At 38.0% G+C, this 24,253-nt stretch overlaps 1 protein-coding gene, 2 long non-coding RNA genes and 2 pseudogenes across 15 annotated transcripts in view; 1 reads left to right on the top strand and 4 right to left on the bottom strand.

The window, feature by feature from the left end:
• Positions 1 to 25: 25 nt before the first annotated feature.
• Positions 26 to 946, bottom strand: LOC131690891 (uncharacterized). The gene is made up of 2 exons (XR_009305647.1): positions 652 to 946; positions 26 to 273 (listed from the first exon to the last, which is right to left on the bottom strand). It is a non-coding gene; the product is annotated as an uncharacterized LOC131690891 (long non-coding RNA).
• A 71-nt stretch (positions 947 to 1,017) lies between these two features.
• On the top strand, positions 1,018 to 5,170 carry LOC131691525 (folliculin-interacting protein 2-like; annotated as a pseudogene).
• LOC131687264 (uncharacterized) lies at positions 5,163 to 6,898 on the bottom strand (annotated as a pseudogene).
• A 5,028-nt stretch (positions 6,899 to 11,926) lies between these two features.
• LOC131689326 (uncharacterized) lies at positions 11,927 to 12,421 on the bottom strand. Its single transcript, XR_009305375.1, has 3 exons — positions 12,336 to 12,421; positions 12,103 to 12,231; positions 11,927 to 12,044 (listed from the first exon to the last, which is right to left on the bottom strand). It is a non-coding gene; the product is annotated as an uncharacterized LOC131689326 (long non-coding RNA).
• A 793-nt stretch (positions 12,422 to 13,214) lies between these two features.
• LOC131689325 (uncharacterized) overlaps positions 13,215 to 24,253 on the bottom strand; it is a 90,246-nt gene continuing 79,207 nt past the window's right edge. For all 13 annotated transcript variants that reach the window (XM_058974332.1, XM_058974333.1, XM_058974342.1 and 10 more), the window contains 4 exons: positions 20,604 to 21,031; positions 20,191 to 20,346; positions 13,872 to 14,175; positions 13,215 to 13,813 (listed from right to left, as the gene is read on the bottom strand). In XM_058974332.1, coding sequence (XP_058830315.1) covers positions 13,647 to 13,813; positions 13,872 to 14,175; positions 20,191 to 20,346; positions 20,604 to 21,031 — 1,055 coding nt within the window. In that variant the 3' untranslated portion in view covers positions 13,215 to 13,646. The remainder of the gene's footprint in view (positions 13,814 to 13,871; positions 14,176 to 20,190; positions 20,347 to 20,603; positions 21,032 to 24,253) is intronic.

Here is a 24,253-nt window from a genome sequence, read left to right as displayed (position 1 = left end):
TCTTGATTAAAAACAGTATACGGAGTGACGTTTTTGTTTATTCTTATATATTATTATGCTTATTCTTTATATATAGTCATGAATTGTTATGCGCCCGCTCCAAATAGCATGCTAGCATGTTTAGATCTCGTACCGAGGGTATCCATTTTCGCCGCTACAAAGCGGCATGGTCACCGATACAGATAGCAGACGTTTATCAAAGCTGCGTACGCTGGTACACGTTTCGCTCGCAGTAATCTCGTAATTTGCACTACCATATAGTAGGGCCCTCGACTGAAAGAATGCAGAAAAGGAAAGCTATCGTTACCTGAATCCAAGGAGGATGCGTGGCATTTAACGAATAAAACATGCGACCGAAATTTAATAATATATTTTCAGTACAATAAAACACTATCAGTAGTAATCTTAGTCAGTCTTTTCACTACATAATCTTCCTGTTCGTGCTATAAAACATCTAGATCAATCTCTTGTAGTTTCACCACGTATTACACATAATAGTCAAATATTTTAAAAAAGCTTTTAACGTGGTTTTCACAGTGAAAAACGATATATTATTCTTTCTAGAGTGACATTATCAGGCACTATTTCAACCGCACATCGCTCATCAACCATTTGATATTTTTTGCTGGCATGGTATTCAGTAATATTTACCATCACCAGCTTACTCGGTCAAACAACAAAATATACTCCACAAGCGCTTCCGGAACTCGTTCATGCTTCGATTGTGATAAACATTTTTCAATGCATGTTTTAACTGGAGAAAATAGACTTGAAATGAACAAATTTTATTTACTGCATTTAATAATGTAAACAAACTGAATTTTTCATCTCTTTCCGTCTGCTAATGGAGTGTATGATGACACACGAAAGAAAAATTGATAGGAGAAAAAGAGATGCTCGATTTGTTTTGCTCTGATTTAGACATATACACAGGGTTGAACATAAGTTCCACAGCGATCCACAACGTCAAAACGGAACGGAATCGGAACGGAATTTCAGCTTATCTGAGCCCTAAATCAGTTCAATATTAATTCGTCAAAAGGGCGAAAGTGTTTTTTTGTAAACAAACTTGTTTCGCTCATTAGTCTGCGGCAGAGTGGAATTTCATGAAAAATATGCGTTAATGTAAATTTTTACCCTTCGTAGAAGTAATTTCAATTGTTTTCTGCTTTGAAATTATAGTAAATTAAGAGAAACCATCAAAATAAAAGTTTGTTTACAAATCTTATTCGCCCTTTTGTAAATTTAATATGGAGTTGACTATAAATATTGCATTATTCAACAATCTGTTTTCAACTATAGTATACCAAGAAGCGCAGTGCTAGTTCAGCAGCACAGAAATATACCTCAGAAGAATCAACTTTCACCGCTGACCAGGTTCTTGTCCGCGAATGTGACATTCGAGGTCGTAAACTACTGTTTGATTCCAGTGCGGTCGAGAAAATTTCCGGCGAATCCAATGCAGCAACAACGTCCACTTGCAGTACCGCAATACAAAGCCACAAAGCGATCCAACAGCGTGGGAAATTTCATCGCAAAATTTTATATCAGCACAACAGCTATACCAAAAGCGATACCACGTCGATGGCCGAAATGATTTTTGGTTCTGCACCTATAGTCTTCCAGAACAGCAGTTTGAAGGTACATTGATTAAAAACTCGAAAAACCATTAAGTATGCTTACGTGTTTCAGTAGCCAACAGTAGCAGCAACAGCAGTAAAAAAGTATCCACTTCCACCTACTTGGGCTATGAACTGCCAAGTATCGGTCAGAATGCACTATACAACGGCCGACATACGTCGGAAAGTGATCGTAGCTCCATAGGTACAACGTCACTACGGTCGTTTACTGTTACTTCGTCCACTTTGATGTAATATGATACTTCGTACAACCACAGACAAAGGCCACCACTGCCAATCGAGTTTGCGCATTTGGAGCATCTGGCAGATCCGAGACTTTCAACCAAAAGTGGCCTTGACTCAGGGTATGGTGGAACGGAACCTTGGGCGTTTTCATCAAGTCAACCACGCCATCGCACCGAAACAGTCTAGCATCAATTTCTAGTGATTTCGAGTGTTTTCGAAGACTTAGTTTAGATACCAGTATTGATATTCCACAGCCTCTGAATTGCACAAGTTTAGACGACTATAGTCAGTATGGCAGCTTTCATCGAGGTCAATACGACCGGTTCAGTGAACATTTGCAGTCAAGTGACAGCGAGCGATGGTTGCGCCGGTGGTAAAAATCGACGGAATAGTGAAACCATAGTACTGACTAGACAAAAAGCGTTTAGCGGGGATGTTCTTTCCACTGCAACCAATTATCACGGGAGACCTTTGCACAAAAAGGCACGTCTAGGAATTGTGCTGTGCGTTCAACTAAACGATGACATGCTGCAGGAAATTGAAGCATTCAGCTCGGAACACATGAGTATATTTGAATCAATGCTGTGTCGTTTAAGAATGGCGGCGGAAAACGCAAGCTACAGGTAGCCGCAGTTACTCCAGGTAGGCTTGATAGAAACCCTTCACTTACCTGTTCAAACAGTTGTGTTAATTTATTGCTACAGATAATGCTGGTTGCCGGCATAACGCAGCAGTGCCCAGTGGATTTTTTTACTGTACCCAAACTGGTAAGTCCCATGTGGCTAACGCTAAGCAGTGGTGCGTGCACTCTTGGAACTCAAAGCAGTACATGTTCTAATCGGGCTGCGCTTAAAATTGATAATAATTTTATGAACGATCTTTGTTACCTGCTATTGCTGGCCGACATTAAGGATACACATTTTTTCATGAGCGCACTACTAACGGCGATATTAAAGTACTACCTGTGCTGGGTGAGTACCATTGCCCCTGTGAGTGGGTCCGCTTACGAAGCAGATACAGATTGTGCTACAATACAGCGATAGAAGGAGAAGCGGTGCAAACTAACTACCAATCACCCGTACATCATACTGTGGGTCCAATGTAGCTATTTGTATGGAACCGTCGGACACCCGGTGAAACTGTCGAGAACAATGATCTGCAGAAGCCCCCAATTGAGCAATACCATGGATAAAATTCTAAATGAGCTATCTTACTTCGTAAGATGTAGCGAGATCAAGCGGGTTGTCCTCGTAGAGGCTTTCGACGAGTATAAAGCTGAGCAGGCATTCGCTGCGCAAAAGATTATAAATAATTATTCGCTCCTTATGTTAATTGTTAACTTTAACCAAAAATGCTTTTCCTTGACCTGATGTACAGTCTAAACTAACAGATTTTCGTACGTAATAAAACTGCAAAATTACGAAAAATACAAATTATAGCAACAGTGTCATAAGGTTTGGTGGAAATAACTGTGGAGAAAATAGAGGATTACACAAATCCCCCAGATTCTTGCGATCCGGATCTGCGATGGTTCGTTCGGCAACCACGACCAAAGACTAAACTTCGATGGCTGGTAATGAATAAGTCTTGCTGAGAGCGAACTGGTCGGAGTTACGTCAGACCGGGCTAAGTGACAATATATTGATTTCGAGAAAAGCAAGTTTAAAGTTTAAATTGTAGCATACTTTATATTGTATATACTATTGAGGAAAGGATAACAGTTGACTGAACAGTTCCAGATTGCCATTCGTATTAGTTTCCAGACAAGTGTCCGACTGAAAGTTGGGAAGGGCGTATGCAAGTTGGTTACTTATATGGCTGAAACTAGAATATAGTTATTGCGTTTTTTTGCTATAGCATACCATCCGAGAGTACACAATTGATAGCTTCATAAACTAACCGGTTCCATGTAATTTTACGGTGCGTTCTCCAAATTGCAATCTTCTTAACAATCTTTTTTTCAATAGTTTTTTACAAATCTCGCACATTCAGTGCATTTTTGTACAAGTAAATTCCATCGTGAATACAACCGGTGGGAGCTTCATGAGATCGATTGAATAGCGGTCTTCAGTAGGCTGATTTGTTCACATCTAGCTGCGTCAGGAACACCCGGTTCTCTTTTTGAATATTTCCCTAGACGTTGTCCTGATTGACAAAGTAGTAAATTCTACTTAAAGGACAGTACGTATCGGAGCTGGAGTATTTTTTACCGCTGGTTGGATCTACAAAGTAGAAATCGTTGTTCTCTCGTATAATGACAGAAGTACTATCGCCTGTTAGGAGACTTTGTCCTAAGATAAGATACACATCGTACTCCAAAAAGATGTAAAATAAGGTAATAAAACACCTTAATCCTTCGGCGAAGCTTGGCTTCATAAATATTGTCTATCTTTGGAACCGATTAAAAATTACTCGGTTAGTGGACCGAATTCCGCCAATTTGTGAACATGCGTCCATGTTGTAGTGAATAGGAATTGGCGAAACATATCGCCTATATATCATTAGCTCCACGTTTTAATCGATCACAAAGGGAACTTTGATCGGACCAAGCAGCCTTGTAACGCAGACCCTTTCGCCACTGATCAACATTGCTAGCGGTAGCATCCCCTCCTGGGAAACTCGCTGCGGTACTCCTCTCCTCACAGATAAATACGCACCAATCTGCTGCAACACCACACACTCCAGCCCGTTGGTGCCGAACTTGGGAGTCTCCACATTCGGTACCAGGATTATAAACAAGAAGATGTAAGTTAACTCTCGCATATACGGCAGATTAGATCCGGTTAGCATAGAGGCGAAGACTGCATATTAAGAAGACTGATATCTCTTTCCTTCCCCCATACAAACGAGAAGCGACAGAGGTTACAGCACCTCTATTGTCTGAAGGTAGGAAGCTTAATGTAAAAGTGTATATGTGTGTGTGCATCACTATGGGAAGTACCACCTTTACCCGCAAGTGGCGTTGCTGTTACTGTCTCCATATTCTGGACAGAGTTAGCAGTCTTCTTGATATGCAGTCTTCGATAGAGGTGTATTCAGATGATTCGTCGTTGCTGCGCGTATATCCGACCAGAAGCAGTGGGGTTTTGATTTCGAATGTACATATACTCGTGAGAAATTGAGCAGCTATCAGTAGGTCTGTTCCAGGAGAAACTGGAAGGACTCCGGAGAAAATCGTTCCTTTACTCTCTTCTTCTTTTTTTCTTCTTCTGGTAGCAAACCGGAGTAAAAAGGAGCAAGAATTTTTTGCTCCTGTTTACTCCGGAGTGATTTCCTTGTACTGGAACAAAGCTAGTGTGAGTATATTTTGATTTGATGTGCAATTGCTCTATTGGGTTATACCGTTAACCAACATACAGAACTTGCTCGACGAGAGGTTGCTATTTATTCGTCCAGCTGAAGAAACATGATTATCATCTGATCGCATGGGAATTCCGATCGAGTCCGTACCCAAGATTTCATCGATTATCTTTATGTTGTGGGGAACTTCAATCTCCCGGTATGCGGTATGAACTTTATATTCTTATATTTCAGATTGTTATGGAATCTTTGGCATAACATGTTCAACCGTTCATTGGCGTTAATTTCTTCCCTCAAACAAAATGCTAAAACATCTTCGTTGAACAAGAAATGATCGTCCTTTTCCGGGAGGCCTTTCTCATCATCCGTATTATTACCGACGTTTCGTTTTTCCAATGCTTTCACTAATTCTTCTACGTCGGAATCGTTGGGTTCGTCGAACTATTTTTCGATCAGCTCTTTGGAAAGATGAGTCCGCTTTGGAATATTTTTTATTCTCGAAGGACTTGAAACACTGGATTATAGTAAATAGCTCTAACCACCCTACTTTCAATTCAATTTTACCGCTCCAGTATTTATTCGATTTACCTGGCTTTCATACGGTATGTAATCTTCGTTTTCAAATAGTTTTGTTGGACTTGGTAGTGGTATAGAAGCGTCCATCAGTTTGGTTTTGAAATTTAGGCGATTTTTTTCGTATAACTATTTTCATTTTTTTCGGAATTCTGGTCAACTTATGTAAAGTTGAGATGCGCCAAATGACAATAGTTGATTAGTCTGCGCCATCTTGAATATCTGGCGAACACCCAGCGACTGTGACACAATGCTCGCACGCAGCGATTGTTCAAAAATCGCTGCAATTTCGCAACAGCCGACGCGAAAAGTTCGCGTCAGTATGGGAGCGCACATCTGTCGCCATGAGCAGAGTTGCTAGCGACAAGTCGCTTCGCGAAATTTTCGCAGTCGCTGCGACAAAATCGCGTCAGTGTGGGGGAACCTTTATACTAGGGCCTTTAGTGTTTCCCTCTTTCTTGACTCTCTGCGACGCTGTGAATATGCTCTCCCCTTTGCCTGGTTCATCATCGCGGTGAACAATTTATCGGTAGTGAATGTGATGTTATCTGTACGAAAAGTTTTAGAAAATTTTATAATATTAGATAATGCTAATTTCAATACTTTACTATTAATATGCTTATTGAAATTAAGATGGCGAATTTTGTGTCGCGCACTTTATCGGCTATGGGACGTAGCTAATCGTCCTTATTGACGCAACTTAACACATACGATACTTCCTGCTTCAAGCTTATAGTTTGGTCGGGATAATCTCCGACATCATGAAGTACAAATTTACTTTTCGCTCGTCCGGACATGTTGCACTCAGGCGATTCGCATTTCTAATGCCAAAAGATCCTGATCCTGATGGTAGCAGACAAAAGGTTAAGTCGCTGGGAAAATCTAAGCTTGCTCATATGACTCTATTCCGAGCTTTTCTTAACTTTCTTCCTTCAACTCATTACTTTCTCTTGAGCACTACGGCGGCTCGTAATATTGAAAAATATTCTTCACCTTACGGTCCCTTGCTAATTAAATGCCGTTAAAACAGTTAAAAAATTGACTCAAAAGGTTGTTCACAAAAAATGGGAAAAACAAACGGGATGATCAAATTTGCGTATAGCAGCTTCGACTTCTTCGCGAGATCTCAGCGGAAATGTTCGCTTTGAAGGAGGTTTCATCTGGTCAATCATTTGGTTCAGTTTTTGATTGCATTCCAACAATAAATCCCGGGATGTCCTTTGATGCGCATTTATTTCTCGGCCTTGCTGTGAATTCGATCAAATTCTTTTTCTATCTCCGAATCTGATTCTGCTCAGCCATTGTTACTATCAGGAATAAAACTAAATACGGTTCGACGAACAAATTACAAAGTATAAAGTGTAGTAACAATATAAACAGGTTTGTTCCAGTACACGCTTCTGTCTTCAGCTTGCTCCGGAGGAGACAGGATCAACAAAACATACTCTTTTTACTCCGATTAGCTATCAGAAAGAAAAAGAGAAGGAAAGAATACAGGGACGGTTTTCTCCCTATTTGGTTCAAACCCAGTCACCAACTTTTCTAGTAGAGACAATTTTGCCCATTTTTGTCAGTCCTGGTTTAGCAGCCCTGCCAGATTTCTGCGCGCTTTCTGTCGGGTTAGCTGAACATAGGGCGCACTCGGTTTCGCTCGCGTTTTCTGACAAATTCTGACAGGAACCGAACAAAACCTTAGTCCAACTCGGAAATAAACCGTACATAGGTCCTGGCAATTCCTACCTGGTAGAATTTTAGCACGAATATTTCTGACAAAAAGTCGTGCAGGAGGCGTACAGAATTCTTGGCCGTACATTCCTGGCTTGATTCTGGCTAGAAGCGAGCAGCTTCCGTTAGTTTAACCGGTTCTGTCAGAAACAGTTGCTGCATTTGATCTAATTCTCTGCCAGAATTCTCGCACAAATCGCAGAAACTCTGCCAGTAACAATTTTGCTTTGCTCAACTTCTGCTAACTTTCTGCTAGGGCATGGTGAATGGGAAATAGCTGTGAATATTTTGAAGAGTTTTGGCTGATTTTGATATTATTTTGCCTGCTTTTGAACCCGTATAACTTCGCTATGCGAAATAAGTTGTAATTGGGTCATTAAATGAAGAATAAAATTCTTCTTTTATTACATAAACCGATAGAGCTCATCTATCTGAATATAGCATTATATATGCACAACCCTTAAAACTTCAAACAATCCCTCTATGATTTTCTTAGAAAATTGTAAACACGTTCTCGTTTGACACTATCGGTCTTTCTTCACAGTCAATTTAGCCACATGGGTTAGCATCTTTAACAGTAATCCCAGCAAAAGAATAGTGATCAAGGTAGTTTAATGGAATGGTCTTAATAATTCAATTTTATAAAACAATTTTTATTTGTTATTGTGCGTACGAAAAAGTGAAAAAAATGCTTGTTTGACTACGTAACTTTCACGTCTGCTGCATTGGAAAAAATCAAAAACAATCGCGTGACTTAATGACTAGTACTACTAATTTGGTAGAATCAAAGTAGGATAGGTTGAATGGAAACGAATCACGTGGAATCAATGAGCGTAAATAATAAATCTTCTTTGCGCTTTCCATCGATTCGCGTAAACTTGTTGCAAAGAAAGTTTTCGTCTTGAGGCAACGAAAGCACAGATTGTTGGAGATTGAATTAGAATTAGAAAATACGGTCATAACTTAGCTATAGAATCATAAATTGGGAGAAATTAATTAATGATATAATTTAGCCAACCTTTTCCCCTGTAATCATAACGTTTTGCAAAATATTTGAAAACAGAAATAAATATTGACTTTTTCAATATCATTAATAATTACTCTTTGAAAAATAAGTGGGGCAAAACGCACCTGTGCGGGGGTAAAATCCACCACAACAACGGGGCATAATGCACTACAACAACGGGGCAGATCGCATCAATGGAGCAAAATGCTCGGTGAACAACAACATGAACTGGTTTTTTTTGTTTTCTGTTTGGATTTCACAAATGTTGTCATGTAATCGCCTTAGGTTACACAATTATTAGGTTTTCAGTGCGATTTTTCTGTTGTCAATTAAGAAATCAGTATTAAGTATGTATTGCTTAGTATATTTTTCATATATAGTGCGATAGAATAACTAATAACGGTAAATGAATGTACAGTTGTACAACGCTTGAATCAAAGAGCTGTGTTAGAACATCGTATCCGTACACGAATGGAAGATACGCACCAAGCAAAATAAGTCAACGCTAGTGATGATGGGTGGAGCGAAAGAGACAACTAATACCACGCAGTTATGTTAAATGGGTTCGCACATAGAGCTCTACTGCACAAGCGATTTGGTGCACGCGTTTTATACGAGATTGTATATCAAAGTGTGCTTGAAACGAGCGCAACACAAGAGAAACCATGCTGATTGATCGGACAAGCTCAGTGGCCTGTTGAACGGAACTGCGTAGCGTACCTCCACAGCCAGTATAGCTACAACGGCTGTGGCAGCACGCAGCGTGGTACTCTGCCTGTCGTTCAGCAGAAACGCACACGGTAATCACAACAAACTTTATTATATCTATGAAGTACGCATTTTGGTGGGAAACTGGGACTACCCATAAAATGAATACATTGTTTTAACCCTCTTTTGCGTAACCAGAATATACGTTAGAATCTGCATACTTCCTACTCCACACAACAAAGTAAAAAATGCATAGTTTTGACCCTTTCAACAAAGTATAAAATGGGTAATTTATACTCATGCTTGCAAAGTTAAATGCATACGTTTTAATTTCTTGAAAAAAAAATTTTCTGCAAAGTTAAATGCATACGTTTTAATTTCTTGATCCCCTTCGCCATACTTCATACACACCACTGAAAATAACCAAATTCACACCAGAACAATTGAAGTCATTGTTGTCATAAAAAATGTCAAAAATGAACGCTTCATCGTAAAGAAACATAACTGTAATTGTTTACTACAGTATACGTACACCGAGCAAAAAGCATCTGAGAATTTCATAAGTCTCGACATATGAACCAGCCTTCTGACGATGCCATTGAACGCTTTAGAATATCATAGGCAGGCTTATGAATTAATTTATCTTTATTCATGCACTCCATAGACGTACAAATAATGTATTTCATAAAACAGTCTTATGACTTCGCTCCAATATATGCGTTTAAGAATTTCATAAGTTTTTCTTATGAAACCCATATGAAATCTGTTATTGATTCTATAAAATTGTATTTTGTTTTTCTTAAACGTCACTTTTGTGAAAAGTTCATAATTGTTTCTTATGAATTCAGTACTGGCCTGCACGGCCAACCAGGAGCTAATAGTTTCAGGCCAGCACTTTTTGATTACCGCTGTTTGAAACAAAAGAAGTGAGATTTTTGTCAAATTGCTACAACATTTTAAATAATTGTTTTTTGTTATTGAATAAATTACTATGAGCATTAAATCAGTTTACATGGTTATGATTTTTACAGAAGATATTCGATTATTTGAAATGAAATAAGTTGTGCAATGTGCATATAATTAGTGTCTGACGCGTATTTTATGATTATCAAAATCAATTGAGAAGTAACAATCATTATCATTCAGTTGTCTAAGCCCAGTTTCCCACGAAATATTGACGAAGCATTGCTCATTATGTACAAATTTTACCATTTAATGAGTTTTTTCTTCAATCTTCTGAAGGGATCTACACTTGGCGGTTCATTTGTCCCGAATTTAGTTCAACAAGATGACCACACTAATGAACTCATTATGAATGACGTTCATGTTTTACAATTCTCGGTGGTTTGTTTACTTTGTCAGTTGCGTGAGTTCGAGTGCAACGGGTTCCCATCTGTTAATTTCAAACTCACGTACTCCCATGTAAACAAACCACCGAAAATTGTCAAGTGAAGTTCATCCGGCTCATTTTGGGGTTATGTCGGTTGGTGTAAAACCTAATATCCTCTAAAGGTTGATTTTTACTGTTGATTTTTTGTCTACTAAAAATGCTCGAGAAATGTCAGCCATGTTCTATTTTTTATATAAATGTACAATAATATCCATAAAAAAAACTTATGACATTCATTCGAACATTGTAATGAATTTCATAAGACTGTTCTATGGAAATCATTATTTCTACTATATTTTCTGCTTATAAATATCAGCAATTTTCATAAATGGGCACCTATGGCGTTCAATCGGATATTTTCATAAATTTCATAAGACTGTCTTATGAAAATAATAAGAGATGGATTTGGAAAATTTCCCCTCCAAATCATAAGACAAACTTTTAAAATCCATTTAAAATCCTTATGTCTGAAAGTCATAAGACGTTTTTATGGAAATTCAAAGTAAATTTTGCTCAGTGTAGCAACCATTCATCCCACATTTGACGTTCCTCAACCATAATAAAGACAGCTTTCAAATAATTGCACGGAGATTTGGGGAATTCGTAAAAAAATCAGGTGAGAGATGCGTAATATGTAGTAACAAAAATAACAATATCTAATCATAAGAATTTAATCAATACTACTATCCATTTATAAAATTGAATGGGGTAATGTACCCGTTTTTGCCTTATTAAGAAGGGTACCACATTATTACTACAATAATTTTATTATTTCAGCTTCTTTGATTTGTTATGAAGGTCCATTTTTTTATTTCGATTATGGAGGTTTTAACGTTAAGGTCATTCGCCTCTTATTAAGAGCCAATATAATAACAAAATTGTCTTGAGAATGGTGAAAATCTTCTGTTTGAGCGCAGGAAAATCTCTAATCGAGTACCCCCATTATCGCAATACCATTTGAGTCAATGCGTTGAGCAAAGATGGCAGACGCTGCTCTAACTAAAAGCTTCAGATGGGTAGGATGATAGTAGAAACAGGGCAAAAATAGGCTTATTACCCTACATGCTCTTTTAAACACGTTTTCATAAAGGAATCAAGTGTCCCCAAATTAGGGATCGAGTCTCCACTAATCTAAGAATTTTCCATTTTTTTGTTGTTTTCCAGAAATGCTCATAGCTCATGTCCAGTATAATATTTCCATGTAATTTTTTTAAGATTATTAGTCATCCCTAGAAACAATATAAAACTACAAAAAATACATAGTTTTTTTTATCATTCCACGGAGTTGGACTGAAAAATAAAAAAGGGGATCAAGTCTCCCCTAGCTTGAACTGAGCTAGTACTCAATGAAATTATATAGCCCTGTATGAACATTATGAATACGTTTCCCTGGTTAACAATGTGCGGAGGCACCGGATCACCATGCTCCACCGCGTACGCTGCATATGTTCCTAGTTGAATAGGCTGATGGCGATTCCTATAAACAGGTAACAATTAAATTTTTGCAAAATTGAGGATTTAAAAATATAATTTACACCAATCCATCGAATAAGTGGCGCTACCAACTCTTCCTCGACTCCCAATGCGCGGCTTTCTGACGCCTTTCCTAGACAGTTGAGCCATGATTCGGAGACATTCACGGATATGATCTAAAATCTAAAATGCTGGACATTGAAAAAAAACTTTGATTACCTGCTAGTTTCTCGAATACATCGCTTTCTAACTTTGTATTATTATTATTATCTGGAAATTGAGAGAATATACTAACACTCTCTGTATCGCCAAAACAATTTTTTACCGAATTAATCTCAACTCCCCCTCCCCCTAAAGTGGAATCATCATCTTGTTCGATGAGTACTGTCACTTGATTAGAGGGTAAGGGAATCAATAGTGGCAAGATAAAAAAGAACTGAGAATTTTTTCTGAATCACAGATCACCAAGTGGAGGAAAAAATAGGAAGAGGTTGTGAGAATGTTTATTATCCAAACATGGACGTATGTTTTCTGAGAATTTGTCATGACTTGAACACTGTTCGTACACCTATGTTCAGAAAAATGACGGTACTTGATTTGAAATGATGGTTCTAAAACAGGTTTTCTACTTCTTAGGTCAGATGAGCGACCTAAAAAAAAGTTCGCACGGATGGAACATGCTTTGTAAAACCCGCTTCAATTATTTTAGAATATAAAAATCGGATATAACTTTGAAGCATGACAAATTGGACTGGGGCTCTCCTTTGTAAGAGTTGGATAAAAAAACTTTCAGTATAAAACCGCTAAAAAGTACATCCGATTCTAACGAAGTAGTTTTGTTTAGCAGATTTTTATTCTTGAACGTCACAATAAATTATTTTTATCCGGTTCTTATACTGGAATTTAACCCTTACCGAGTTCTACGGTTGAGAACATTTTAAACGACTTTTTTGCTAAAAGTTCTTAGTCCGATTTTTATGCAGCATGTTCTGTTCTTGAGACTTTTATTTTCGGTCGCTAAATTGAAAAATAAAATAAAAAAAAAAGTTACTAGTCAGTTACAATCCAGCCGTTGCATGGTTCAGGGAAGATCTGTATCTAGTGCACTTGCATGCGCTTTTTCTGTACAATTAGATGTACAATCCATTCACATTACTAATTAATAATGTCATGATATTCAATACGTTTACTCTTTTATTCAGTCGGATTTTTTTTGTTTTAAATTTATTTGTCGCATTTCGAAGTGTCAATAAAATAACATTTTTATTTACATTTTACAACGATGCATCGAATACCTACTTTAGTGGAACATATTACTTTGTCGAATCACAATGAAATTTTTGTAGGTTGCCGACTTTTTTAAAGTTACAGCTTATGGGTAGTAATTGATAGATATGTATGAATGTTGATAGATGATTAGGATATTATCGGCAGCCGATAATGGTAGTTAAAACAAATTAACAACGATGTCAGTCGTAAGACCAAAAATGATGATATATGATGGTGAAAGGTAAAATGAGCAATGATAAATAAATTATTAAAAATACCAAATAAATAGAATTATCTAAGTCTTAGCATGTAATGCAAAGAGTGTGCATATTTAAAGTTATCGTTTTTTGCACTTGAAGTGGGGCTTTTTTCGTGGAATTCCCGTAGGACCGTCAGTTAGTTCACAGATGTGCAGCCCGAATCGCTTCAATGGATGGCAGCGGTTTTTCGGATTACCCCAACGACCGTTAAATTTAAGCCACTTTGGATTCAATGCAGTGCGACCTAAAAATGCATATATATTAATTCAGACGATAGTCGTTTTGTGTACAAACATAATTACCCTTAGAGTCGTTTTCATGTATCACTTCAACACTCTTCCAGGTAGTCCACGGTGTACCGAATCCGTTAACGTCGTACAGTCGCGGTACTCGAACGTATTTGTGCTTTCCAGGTGCAGTCCACAAACCATGCGATCCTTCAGCAGCAAATAGTACCGGATGGTTACCGGAGGTGATGACCGTTTTCGGAAAGGTTGGTCTCTGCAGGATCCCTTTACGCGTTTCTTGGCTGCGATACTCAAAGGTACCCGTGAGTCGCTCGTAGGAATAGAACGCACCAGCATCGTGAGCTGAGACGTACATTTCCTGGAATATAGAGGAATGGCGGTTTTGGTCCAAAATTTAAACATAGAAACAAAAATATGTGATGGTTAACATTATAATGTTAAAAAAATAACGGTTTTCAATGAAATATATGGTTTGACATATTTTTATATCTCAACAATAATAAGCATCAGTACGATATTTTTTTATTTATTTTGCTATACATAAATGTAACTTATGGCGTTTTTGTTTTTTTCTTTGTGCTACAACGGTGTAGTTCAAAAAAAGAGACAGACTGATTACACCCATGTTTGAATGAGTGTAGCACCGACTACACCGGTGTAGTGCACATTCAAAAACGAAAACGTCATTACTAATTTGTCTGTCTACCCTGGTCTGGCGGTACATAAGTTAAAGTTGGTATCATAGGCCAATGTACGTTGGAGCTCCGACCAGGAAGAATTATTGTTCTGGGGGATTGTAGTACTCAAGATCCTACACGATACATGAATACACTGTATTGTCAATAAAAAAAAATGACAAAACTGCTTCTATACGTCAAAATACTTCAGTCCCATTTGAATTCTATAGAATTATTGCTTCAATTATGGTGTTATTAGGAAATCCATGAGACGTTTCTGATCAGCTTATTATTTCTTGATTACTTTTTCTGGCGTTACTCCGAGGGGTGCAACGTTCGACAATATCGTTGATTCAATCCAACATCAAACGAATCGGACTAACGAAAAACGTTTGACGGACGATTTTTTTTTGTTCGCAGTAGCAGACTTGTTGACAGAACCCACCGCTGAATTGTCTAATGAACGTCTAATGGACTGCCTAATTTAGTCTGTGGTGTTATGTCGATGCTACTACCTTTTTTAACCCCACCTAATAATAAGAAGAGGTTCTATAGTTATTTGACGAGATTCCGTTCTTTGTTTCCGACGTCGCTGATTTCCACAATCAATCCGGTGTCTAACTTAAATCGCCGACTCAGACGACCAATCCCTGGTTGCTAGGCCAACCGTCTGGTAGAGGTTCGATTGTTTAACTGATTCCCCAGTGTAACAGTGACCGAACTACCGTAGGGGAGAGTGAGGACACTTGATCCTTGGGGATATTTGATTCCCTGGCCATATCTCATAATCTATACGCATAAAGTTATCACAATATAAAAAGAAAATGAAATATTTGCTCGTTGGAAAAACAAATCTGGTGTATTACATTTGGTTTGGAAAAGTTGTGTAATATTTTCAAAAAAGGGGTTTAAATCCATTGCGAAGATCTTTTTATCAATTTTTTGAACGGTTGTATGAGATCGTCGCACTAAAAATTTATGAATATTTTAAGTACGATTACTTTCTAAGGGCTTTTGTCTAGAAAAACACATTTTTCGAATAAAAAGTTGCACAACACATAAATAAATTTTTTTGTTCACCTCATACAAAAGGTAGCTCTGATCCCTGTAACACTGGGTAGTCTTGATCTCTATCATTACTTCTCTCAAACACTTTCGATATGTATAGAAAGAGAAAATCATCATCAAGTACCGGGCACTATTAATTGATCTAAAATGTTTTTTTTTTCCGTAAACAAATCATGGTATAAGTTATTGAAGGTTAGAAAAGCCAATTAAACAGCACCGATTTACCGAAAATACTTGTCTTGACTTTCTACTGTGGTCAAAGTTTGTCGTGCATCTAAAAAGGTAGTCTTATTAATTAATTTGTCAGGATAGGTGATTGGCTGAACTTTCGTATCTATAGGTCATAGTGTGCTTCGTTCCTTTAGCCCTAGTAGGCGGGGGATCAAATTACCACACGTTTTTACAAAAATCTCGTTTTGGAATGATTTTCAAAACCGTTAATATTACTAACAGAACATAGTATTCGGATTTATACATTATTCATAGCTCTTACAATTCAATTTGACTACAAGATGGCGAATTTGGCAATTAAAATTTTTATTTCATTGAAAAGTTATGAGAAAAAAATAAAGGTGGGATCAAGCGTACCCACTCTCCCCTCAATGTTTTACCTTTTATGAGTGCCTCTTGGTTTCGTATCGCCTTTTATGTGTGTCTCTTGGAAACGAATAGAATAACTTCTCCTAGGTTTGCTCTCAGACTGTTGGTCCCAAACCCAAAGCGGACAGCCTATATTATTTACTGACGTTTAGATTTAGATTACGTTAACGTTCCAGTAAATTACAATCACTAGTGGATTACACAACTTTTCTAAGCACACTAATATAATTCAATTATAATTAAGTTGCTAACCAATTTTGATGCGTGATCAAGTTTTATGAACCTTTTCAGAAATCACTTCCAGAATCGAAATTCAGAAAGCATTTTGACTGCCTTGTTCCGGTTTGGACCACTGTACGTAGCATGTATCTCAAAATTCACATCATGGCAAGTTAGCGCGTTCTGGCTAAATATATAGGTATATACTATCTCCAGCAAAGTTACTTCAAATTAACTGTTATACAAGGTTGCTTAAGAAAGTTAATGTTCTACTGTTTAATTAAAAAAATAAGATTTGCTAAAATGGTACGCACCAAAAAATAATTTAAACAGCATGTAAATCAATACGAATGTAAACCTACAAAGCTTGAATCAAAAATTAGATTGAAAAACACATTAAAATCAATGGACTCAATTCAAGCATCAAAAAGCAAACAATGTTACTCTTTCATTCGTGTAATATTACATGTCATTCATTTTACAGCAATATTCGAATAAAAATACATTGAAGTGCATTGGTTTTCCGTTTAATGAAACTGTAATTTTCAATCCACGTGTAAAATTATAGTAAAATTCGTCGAAGAAAGCACGACAAGTCGTGTGTGTTTGTAGTGGAACTTTATTTTACATTTATATTCATGCTTCAAATATGTGCATGAAAATAAACTTAAAATTACAAAATATGTGGGTTTGCGACCACTGTGCGTTGGTGTTCCGCTGGATTTTTCTTGTGTTTATTTGACACGGTTCAGTATAACTGAGTAGTGGATCAGATATGCTTTCAGACACGACCACGATGGCACCATTTTTCAAGAGCGTGCAATATAATTTGCGAATGAAGTTTGATCTATCAACACTATCGACTCATCTCAGGGTTGAAAACTATACAGCCTTTGGTAAAAACATGCTACGTCACGTCTAGCTTACTCTCCTGCTCCGATATGCAACAGTTTGCTATAGTACAGCACAATAATCTCTGCTAGACTTCTAGACTAATCGATTATCTATTTGATTATTATAAAAATATAAAATTCTAAAGCTTGAAAACCAGTGCTAACAATAAAAACCCATTAGTGCTTTCTCTTGGTTAGCTGGCATTACTTTTGAATTAACTACCAAGAATCGCTATAGATTAGTTTCGCAACATTAAAAAAAAAAACTAAAACTGCTCTAATATAACTCACTCTCGGCGTTCACTTAAATCTCTAATAAACCTACGCCTCTTAGTAGGCGTGAATCAAGTTGAATCAACATCGCGTATATTCGAAATATGAAACGTGTGTGTTAATAGGCACATTACCCTACGTACCTACAAATCGCCGAAAACGCACCGTCAACCAATGCATAGAAATAGCATAGAAATAAATTATTTTTTCCCAAATCGCAAACTCACAAGCAACGCACAATCGTCGAATCCTGCGGTGTTGAACTCAATTCAAACCCATGCTATCACCCTACCCTTCCCACCCACATTGCTAATCATTGTGTGTACACGACTCCCCAGTTAAACTCATTCCGGGACCGGTTCGGATTTCTGAATGGAGTCTTTATGGATTCCAAATCAAATTCCGACTCAGAATCAATTGTTGCATTTGAGTTGGAATCCATACTGACTCCATTCAGGATTCCGAATCAAATTCCGAATGGTTTGACCGAGTCGAACCTATCGCAATTCTATTTTCGACATGTGACACCTCTATTTATAATCTCGTGGTATTTTATTGAGTCTCTAGATACTCCCTATTGACGGCTCTGTCCGGAATAGATTGACTCGTATGGAGTTTTCACATTTTTCGGTATCTATTCATTTTTGAATTACAATTGTACGAATTGTACGGTAGTAAAAAGACGGAAATCTATCCATAAATAACAGAGATATTAGTGTTCAAAACAGCGACACAAAAATGTGACATCGTTTGATTTTAGTTTTTTAAATGACACAAGACATTTTCATTTTCAAAAATATCAGAGGCAGGATTTGAACCTGCAACCCTTGGGACTGCGATTCAATACACAAACCCTCATGCTATCCCTGGGCAATGATGGCGTCCCAGGGAGAACACATGATTATCGTATTGGTGATAGTGATCGTGCCACTCTGCTTCTAGAGCGAGACCAGACACAACCGCCACTGTTAAATTCTATAGAGAAATATCGTCTACAAATTTGTCGTGTTTCTATTGCTAATTGCGCTCAAATGTTCAAAGGAAGCGTCAGCAAATTAAGCTACCCTTGATAATGCACCTCCTCAAAGTAATTTTCGGTTCGATGTCATTATCCTGACAGACACAAACGAAACTTCTAACACGACCCGCGGCACTTTTAACATTTTTTGAATGTATTTGCAGTTCCAACTACTTCAGCACAGGTTTCAACCAGGCCGCGATGAACCTTTGTACATCTGTTTTTCCGAAGTAGACGTTGTTGCTGCTGTTGAAAAATTGAGAAATCGGCTGGTTCAGATGGGATTCCTGCCATTATTTTAAATAGATGCGCGAGTGCCCTTTCTGCTCATCTAAAACTCATTATTAATCTATCATTTCCTCTGTGTTGAAAAAATCGGTTATGATTCCTATCTTTAAAAAAAGTGATGAGCAGGACACAGCAAATTATCGAGGCATAACCTCTCTCTGTGCGGGTCCAAGTTGTTCGAAATTCTAGCAAGCAATGTGTTATTCCGGGAAGCCGAAACATAAATATCGATAGATCAACACGGGTTCCCAGGTTAATCCACAGCCACGAATTTACCTCAGTTTACTTCACATTGTAGGGTAACAGGGGTATTTTGGACCGCTTTGGGAAGTCATGAGAAAAAAAATCTGAAAAAATACGGTTTGGCTACGTAATCTGGATCATTTCATAGGCTAATATGTACGGCATTATCATTTTTTTGATATGTAGTGTTCTAAATAGTCAAATAAACCTTGATAATTGGGAAAAATGACAAATCGTGAAAGCGCATTTTAATTTTACAATAAAATATGAGAGTTTTCGGTTTACACGGAGCGAAACTCGAATTTTTTTCTATTTTTTTCTGGTTCATCGAGTAACTACAAGTCTAAGGTTTACAAAACTTATTGAATTCCCCGCATCATACAATTTTAACGAGAGGTATCGTGTTCGCCGCGGTGCTCCTCGACTTGAAAATGGTAGGACGTCTACTCTTGGAACGTTCGTATGTGTGGCTCTGTGTGACAGAAACTATTTTTTTTAACGATAGCATTACACAAATGGTCTATTGTTGCCTTGCCTTCAAAATCGTAAATAAAAAAACCATCGTTTTGAGCACTTTACACCAGGCGCTCCCCTTAATAATGTGTATGAATGTTTTGACTTCTCTGTATTACGTGATGTTTTTAGAAATAGGCTTACGGCTAACTTAGTGCTTAACATGTGATTTAGATAGAGATATTGATTGGATTATTATTTAGTTCAACAAAGTGTAATGTAATGTAATGTAATGTGCAATATTGTTCAATGTGTATATGTGAACATATAATGAGGTTTTTACGCGCACTTGGAGGATGTTCGAAAGACTAACTCCACATGGGCTCATTCTATATTTCATGTAAACCATGCAGGTCAGATGAAAAATAAATAAATTAATTAATTAATGAATAAATATGTAAATAGATGAACAAAATTTCCCCGCAAGATGCCAAGTCCGGGGTTTTTATTATTGCCGATGTCTGATTTTAGTTCATTACCAAGTTCTTTACCCACCGTACTTCGGTGGGCGACTAAGCTTGTTGTGATGTGATCAGTCAATGATGTGGTAAATTATAAATCATTCTGTTCCTTTTACTCACGTCAGGTTCTCTTCTGCCTCTGAAGAATAGACTCATGTGCTCCCAATCACCGACATGGCTACCAAATTCCTTTTTGGTCCCAAGGCACATTCCGAACAAAAGAGGGATCGGCCACGGACCGAGTGGACCTAGGTTTACGGTACAGATTACTTTACCCTAAAAAACAAACGCATCTGTTGAGAACTCATCGACGATACTGTACCATTTGTTTTAATATACCTATCCAATGGTAAAACCCTCGTGGACTTTGTAAAATTTAGCTCGAATTTTTATTGTAGTTGTTAACATATCGAGACAACTTTTACAAACCCAACGAGATTTTTACTTTTTATTAGCATATTTTCAGAAAAACTAATCCGGCGGGATTTGATTTGTACATCATACAGTGTTGATGACAATAATATTGCCCCTACCTGACTGTATGGATAGAACATCCAGTAGGTCACGTGAAAGTGAGGATAATCACTAGAATCTTCTCCATTCTGTATGATTATGTCATCCCGTCGTTCCGTTATTGTCTCCCAATCGTCTGAATCATTATCGTTACCACCGTAACCGTCGTCATCCTCATCGTTTTCGTCCTCTGCTCGACCTTCGACAATTTTGTCCAGCAATTCCTCGCTGGGACTTTCGGTATTCTCCTCTTGCTGACCGTCACTGGCTGGAGGAGTTTCGGGTCTAGAAATTCCTCGCCGGCGACGTTTCCGTATCAGACGTATACTCTTTTCGATCTTATTGATATCCGGTTTCAGCTCCGGTTGCAGTTCAAACAAGTTCTTGTGTACCGACACGTAGGGTTGGCGTTTGTAACCGACGCGGTCGATAGTGTTGTACACTACCTCTGGAAAGAGATAAAGAGAGGACAAAACACTTTAGAAATTTGATTTTTGAATGGTAGTAGAATTTGCTGTAATGTTATGAAAGTCCACAGTAGATGTGTGATTGTTGGCATCGAAAGTATGAATTCGATTTCTGAAATTTCTTGTGGTCCCCCAAAGTAAAAAAAACTATTGTTCCGGCTTATGTGGGAATTCATGTATTGTGCCTTGCAGGATAATCGCTCGATATGCGATTATATGAAAGCTCAATTGAGATAGGCGCGTGACAGCCGCCTATACAAAATGTATAGGCAGCTTTTTCCTTGAAGCTTTCGAAAAGCACACAGCTGGCAGAAAAATAAAGCTCCACTGAAATCTGCTTGCGGAGCAACTGCGGCTATATTTGATGCGCCTTTCAGACGCCCGCAATGTGAGATTTTATTATAAGCGCAACAAAAGCCGTACAATTCAGTCTATATCTATTGAGCCATATAACCGATCCGTACGAACATCTATGACGACTATATTCCTTTCATTTGGCATTAAGTTTATGAAGATCATTCCAACAATCCCCGATAAACTGTGTGAGTTTGTTAATTTTGATAAGTGGCGACTTTTCCGGGACACTTCCAAAACTGTCTATGATGGCCAATGTGGTCGATGAGGCTTCGGTTGGCCGTCAGTGATCTAGAACAATGCAAGTTGTTTGACACATATATACATTCTAGCGGAATTTTTAACTTTTTGCATTCATCGCGGTATCAGTTTGAATCGGAATTTTCTATGTGACCGCATGCCACAATCCGTAACACTGGAACCATAAGTCGGATCAGAAGGAAATGTAATAGAAGTTTACGGGGTAGTAAAAGCTTTCATTTAAGTTTGGTCCAAACGGTCTAGCCATCTAGCCGAGAAACCGATGTAATTGTTATTCTAAGTTTGGGTACTTCCAATTGGGCTGACAGATCCGGCGATAGTGGTCAATGTGGCCAAAGAGACTTTAAATGACTGTTAATGACCTAGAGCTATAAATCCAAGCAGTTGTGGTCATATTTTTGAAAAAAATTCACCTTTATTTATTTATTTCCATTTTTCATCGGACCCATGTTGATCTACATGAAATTTAATGTTGTTGTATGGGAAAAGCCCATTTCAAGGTTCACTTCAGAAGCAGACCTCGAATGCGCGTAAAAACCCATAATCTTTTCGCATGTTTTTCCTACAATAACAATGAACTGACATTACAAATTAACAAAATTACATACAAGGTATACAGCATTTCAATAACATTACAGAAATATTTTCACATAATCTTATAAGCTAAGTCAATCTCCTAAGTCTATTCTTGAAAACATCACTAGAAACATAAAAATCGAAATGGTCATACACACTATTGAAAACATTACACATCGCCCTTATGGGTATGTTCTGACCGTACTCGGTGCGCTGAAAGTCTAGTCTTAAAAAGTTACGTGATCTAAGGTTTCTGGGGGGTACGTTAATGTTGATTTGTGAGAGAATATCTGGGGCATCCATTTGGCCAGTCAATATTTTCCCAACAAATATCGCTCTGGATGTATTTCACCTTTTTGCCAGAGTTTCCATATCGAGCAGACGACAGCGATCAATGTATGGTGGTAGCTCTGTTGGGTTACGCCACGGCAAAGTTCTAAGAGCAAAGCGGAGGAATCTTGCTTGTACTGCTTCAATTCTGTTAGTCCAAATGCTCGTATAAGGACACCAAATGGCTGCGGAAGCTTCCAGGACAGACCGAACAAGTGAAAAATACAATGCCCACAGACAATATGGATCAGTAAACTCGTTGGCAATTCTTATTATGAAGCCAAGGTTTCTATTTCCCTGTGCTATAACGTGAGAGTAATGGTTTCTGAATGTCAGTTGCGAGTCCAGGAGTACATCAAGGTCTCTGATAACTGACACTCTCTCTAGCAATTGGCCGGCGATGTTGTAGCTCCAGAGAATTGGATTTTTTCTGCGCGTGAAAGATATTATAGAGCATTTGGACACACTGAGAGCCAACAAGTTGCGATTACACCAGTTACAGAAAGCATCTAGATGTCGCTGAAGTTCGATGCAGTCCTCTATTGACCGCACAATGAGAAAGAGTTTGAGATCATCAGCATATATGAGTTTGCACCCTGGGGGTATAACATAGCAGACGTCGTTGAAGAATAAAGAAAAAAGCAACGGTCCGAGATTGCTCCCTTGAGGTACACCCGACAAGTTGATGAAGCTATATGACACGTTACTTGCTAATTTCACAGACAGAGAACGATCTACGAGATATGATTTAAGCCATCCTGTAAAATTTGATGGAGCACCCAGTCGCTCGATCTTTGCCAGAAGAAGAGAGTGGTCTACACGATCGAAGGCAGCTTTAAGATCAGTGTATATAGTGTCTACTTGTGATCCATCTTCGATGTTTTTAATACAGTACGATGTAAATTGGGCTAGATTGGTGGTTGTTGACCTGCCTGCAAAAAAACCATGTTGGTCCTTCGATATGTACGCTTTGGTCTCACGAAAGAGCATATTTTCTACTAGGATCTCAAACAACTTTGATCCAGCGCAGAGCGAGGTTATACCACGATAGTTCGCAACATTTTGCTTATCACCTTTTTTAAAAACGGGAAACATTACTGATTTTTTCCAACACACGGGAAACACTGATTGCGACAGTGATTGGTTGAAGATTAGGCGTAAAGGTGTACACAATGCGCTTGCGCATTTTTTCTGTATAATGGAAGGAATCCCATCTGGCCCCACCGATGTAGAGGACTTTAACTTGCTTATGGCAGCCATAATGTCTTCGTCAGTAAATTGAATGTTTCCAAAATTGATTACATCGCGAGGGACATCTTGAAGGCCACAGTCCACCTGAGTTGAGCTAGCCGATTCATTTTTAAACACACTCGAGAAATGTTTTGCGAACAAATTACAGATACCGCTGGGAGTATTGGACGTTTCACCTGCGAGGAACATACTGGAAGGAAGCCCATTTTCTTTACGTTTCCCATTTACAAAGGACCAAAACTGTTTTGGGTTTTGTTTTAGGTTCGATTGGGTTTGTGCTACGTGTCTTGAGTAGAGAAAGCGGTTATATTTTTTGTAGCTGTTACTGCACGGAAAACCCGGCAATCACAAAAAACGAATATTGCAATTTTTGATTTTCTTCTCGACTGTTTCAACTAAAAATTTGCTAATTCAACTAACTGTTTTGTTGA

The sequence above is a fragment of the Topomyia yanbarensis genome, chromosome 3 (assembly GCF_030247195.1).
Source record: "Topomyia yanbarensis strain Yona2022 chromosome 3, ASM3024719v1, whole genome shotgun sequence".
NCBI classification, from domain to species: Eukaryota; Metazoa; Arthropoda; class Insecta; order Diptera; family Culicidae; genus Topomyia; species Topomyia yanbarensis.
The sequence above is the reverse complement of the archived record's forward strand: the minus strand, read 5'-3'. Positions and strand labels throughout refer to the sequence as shown.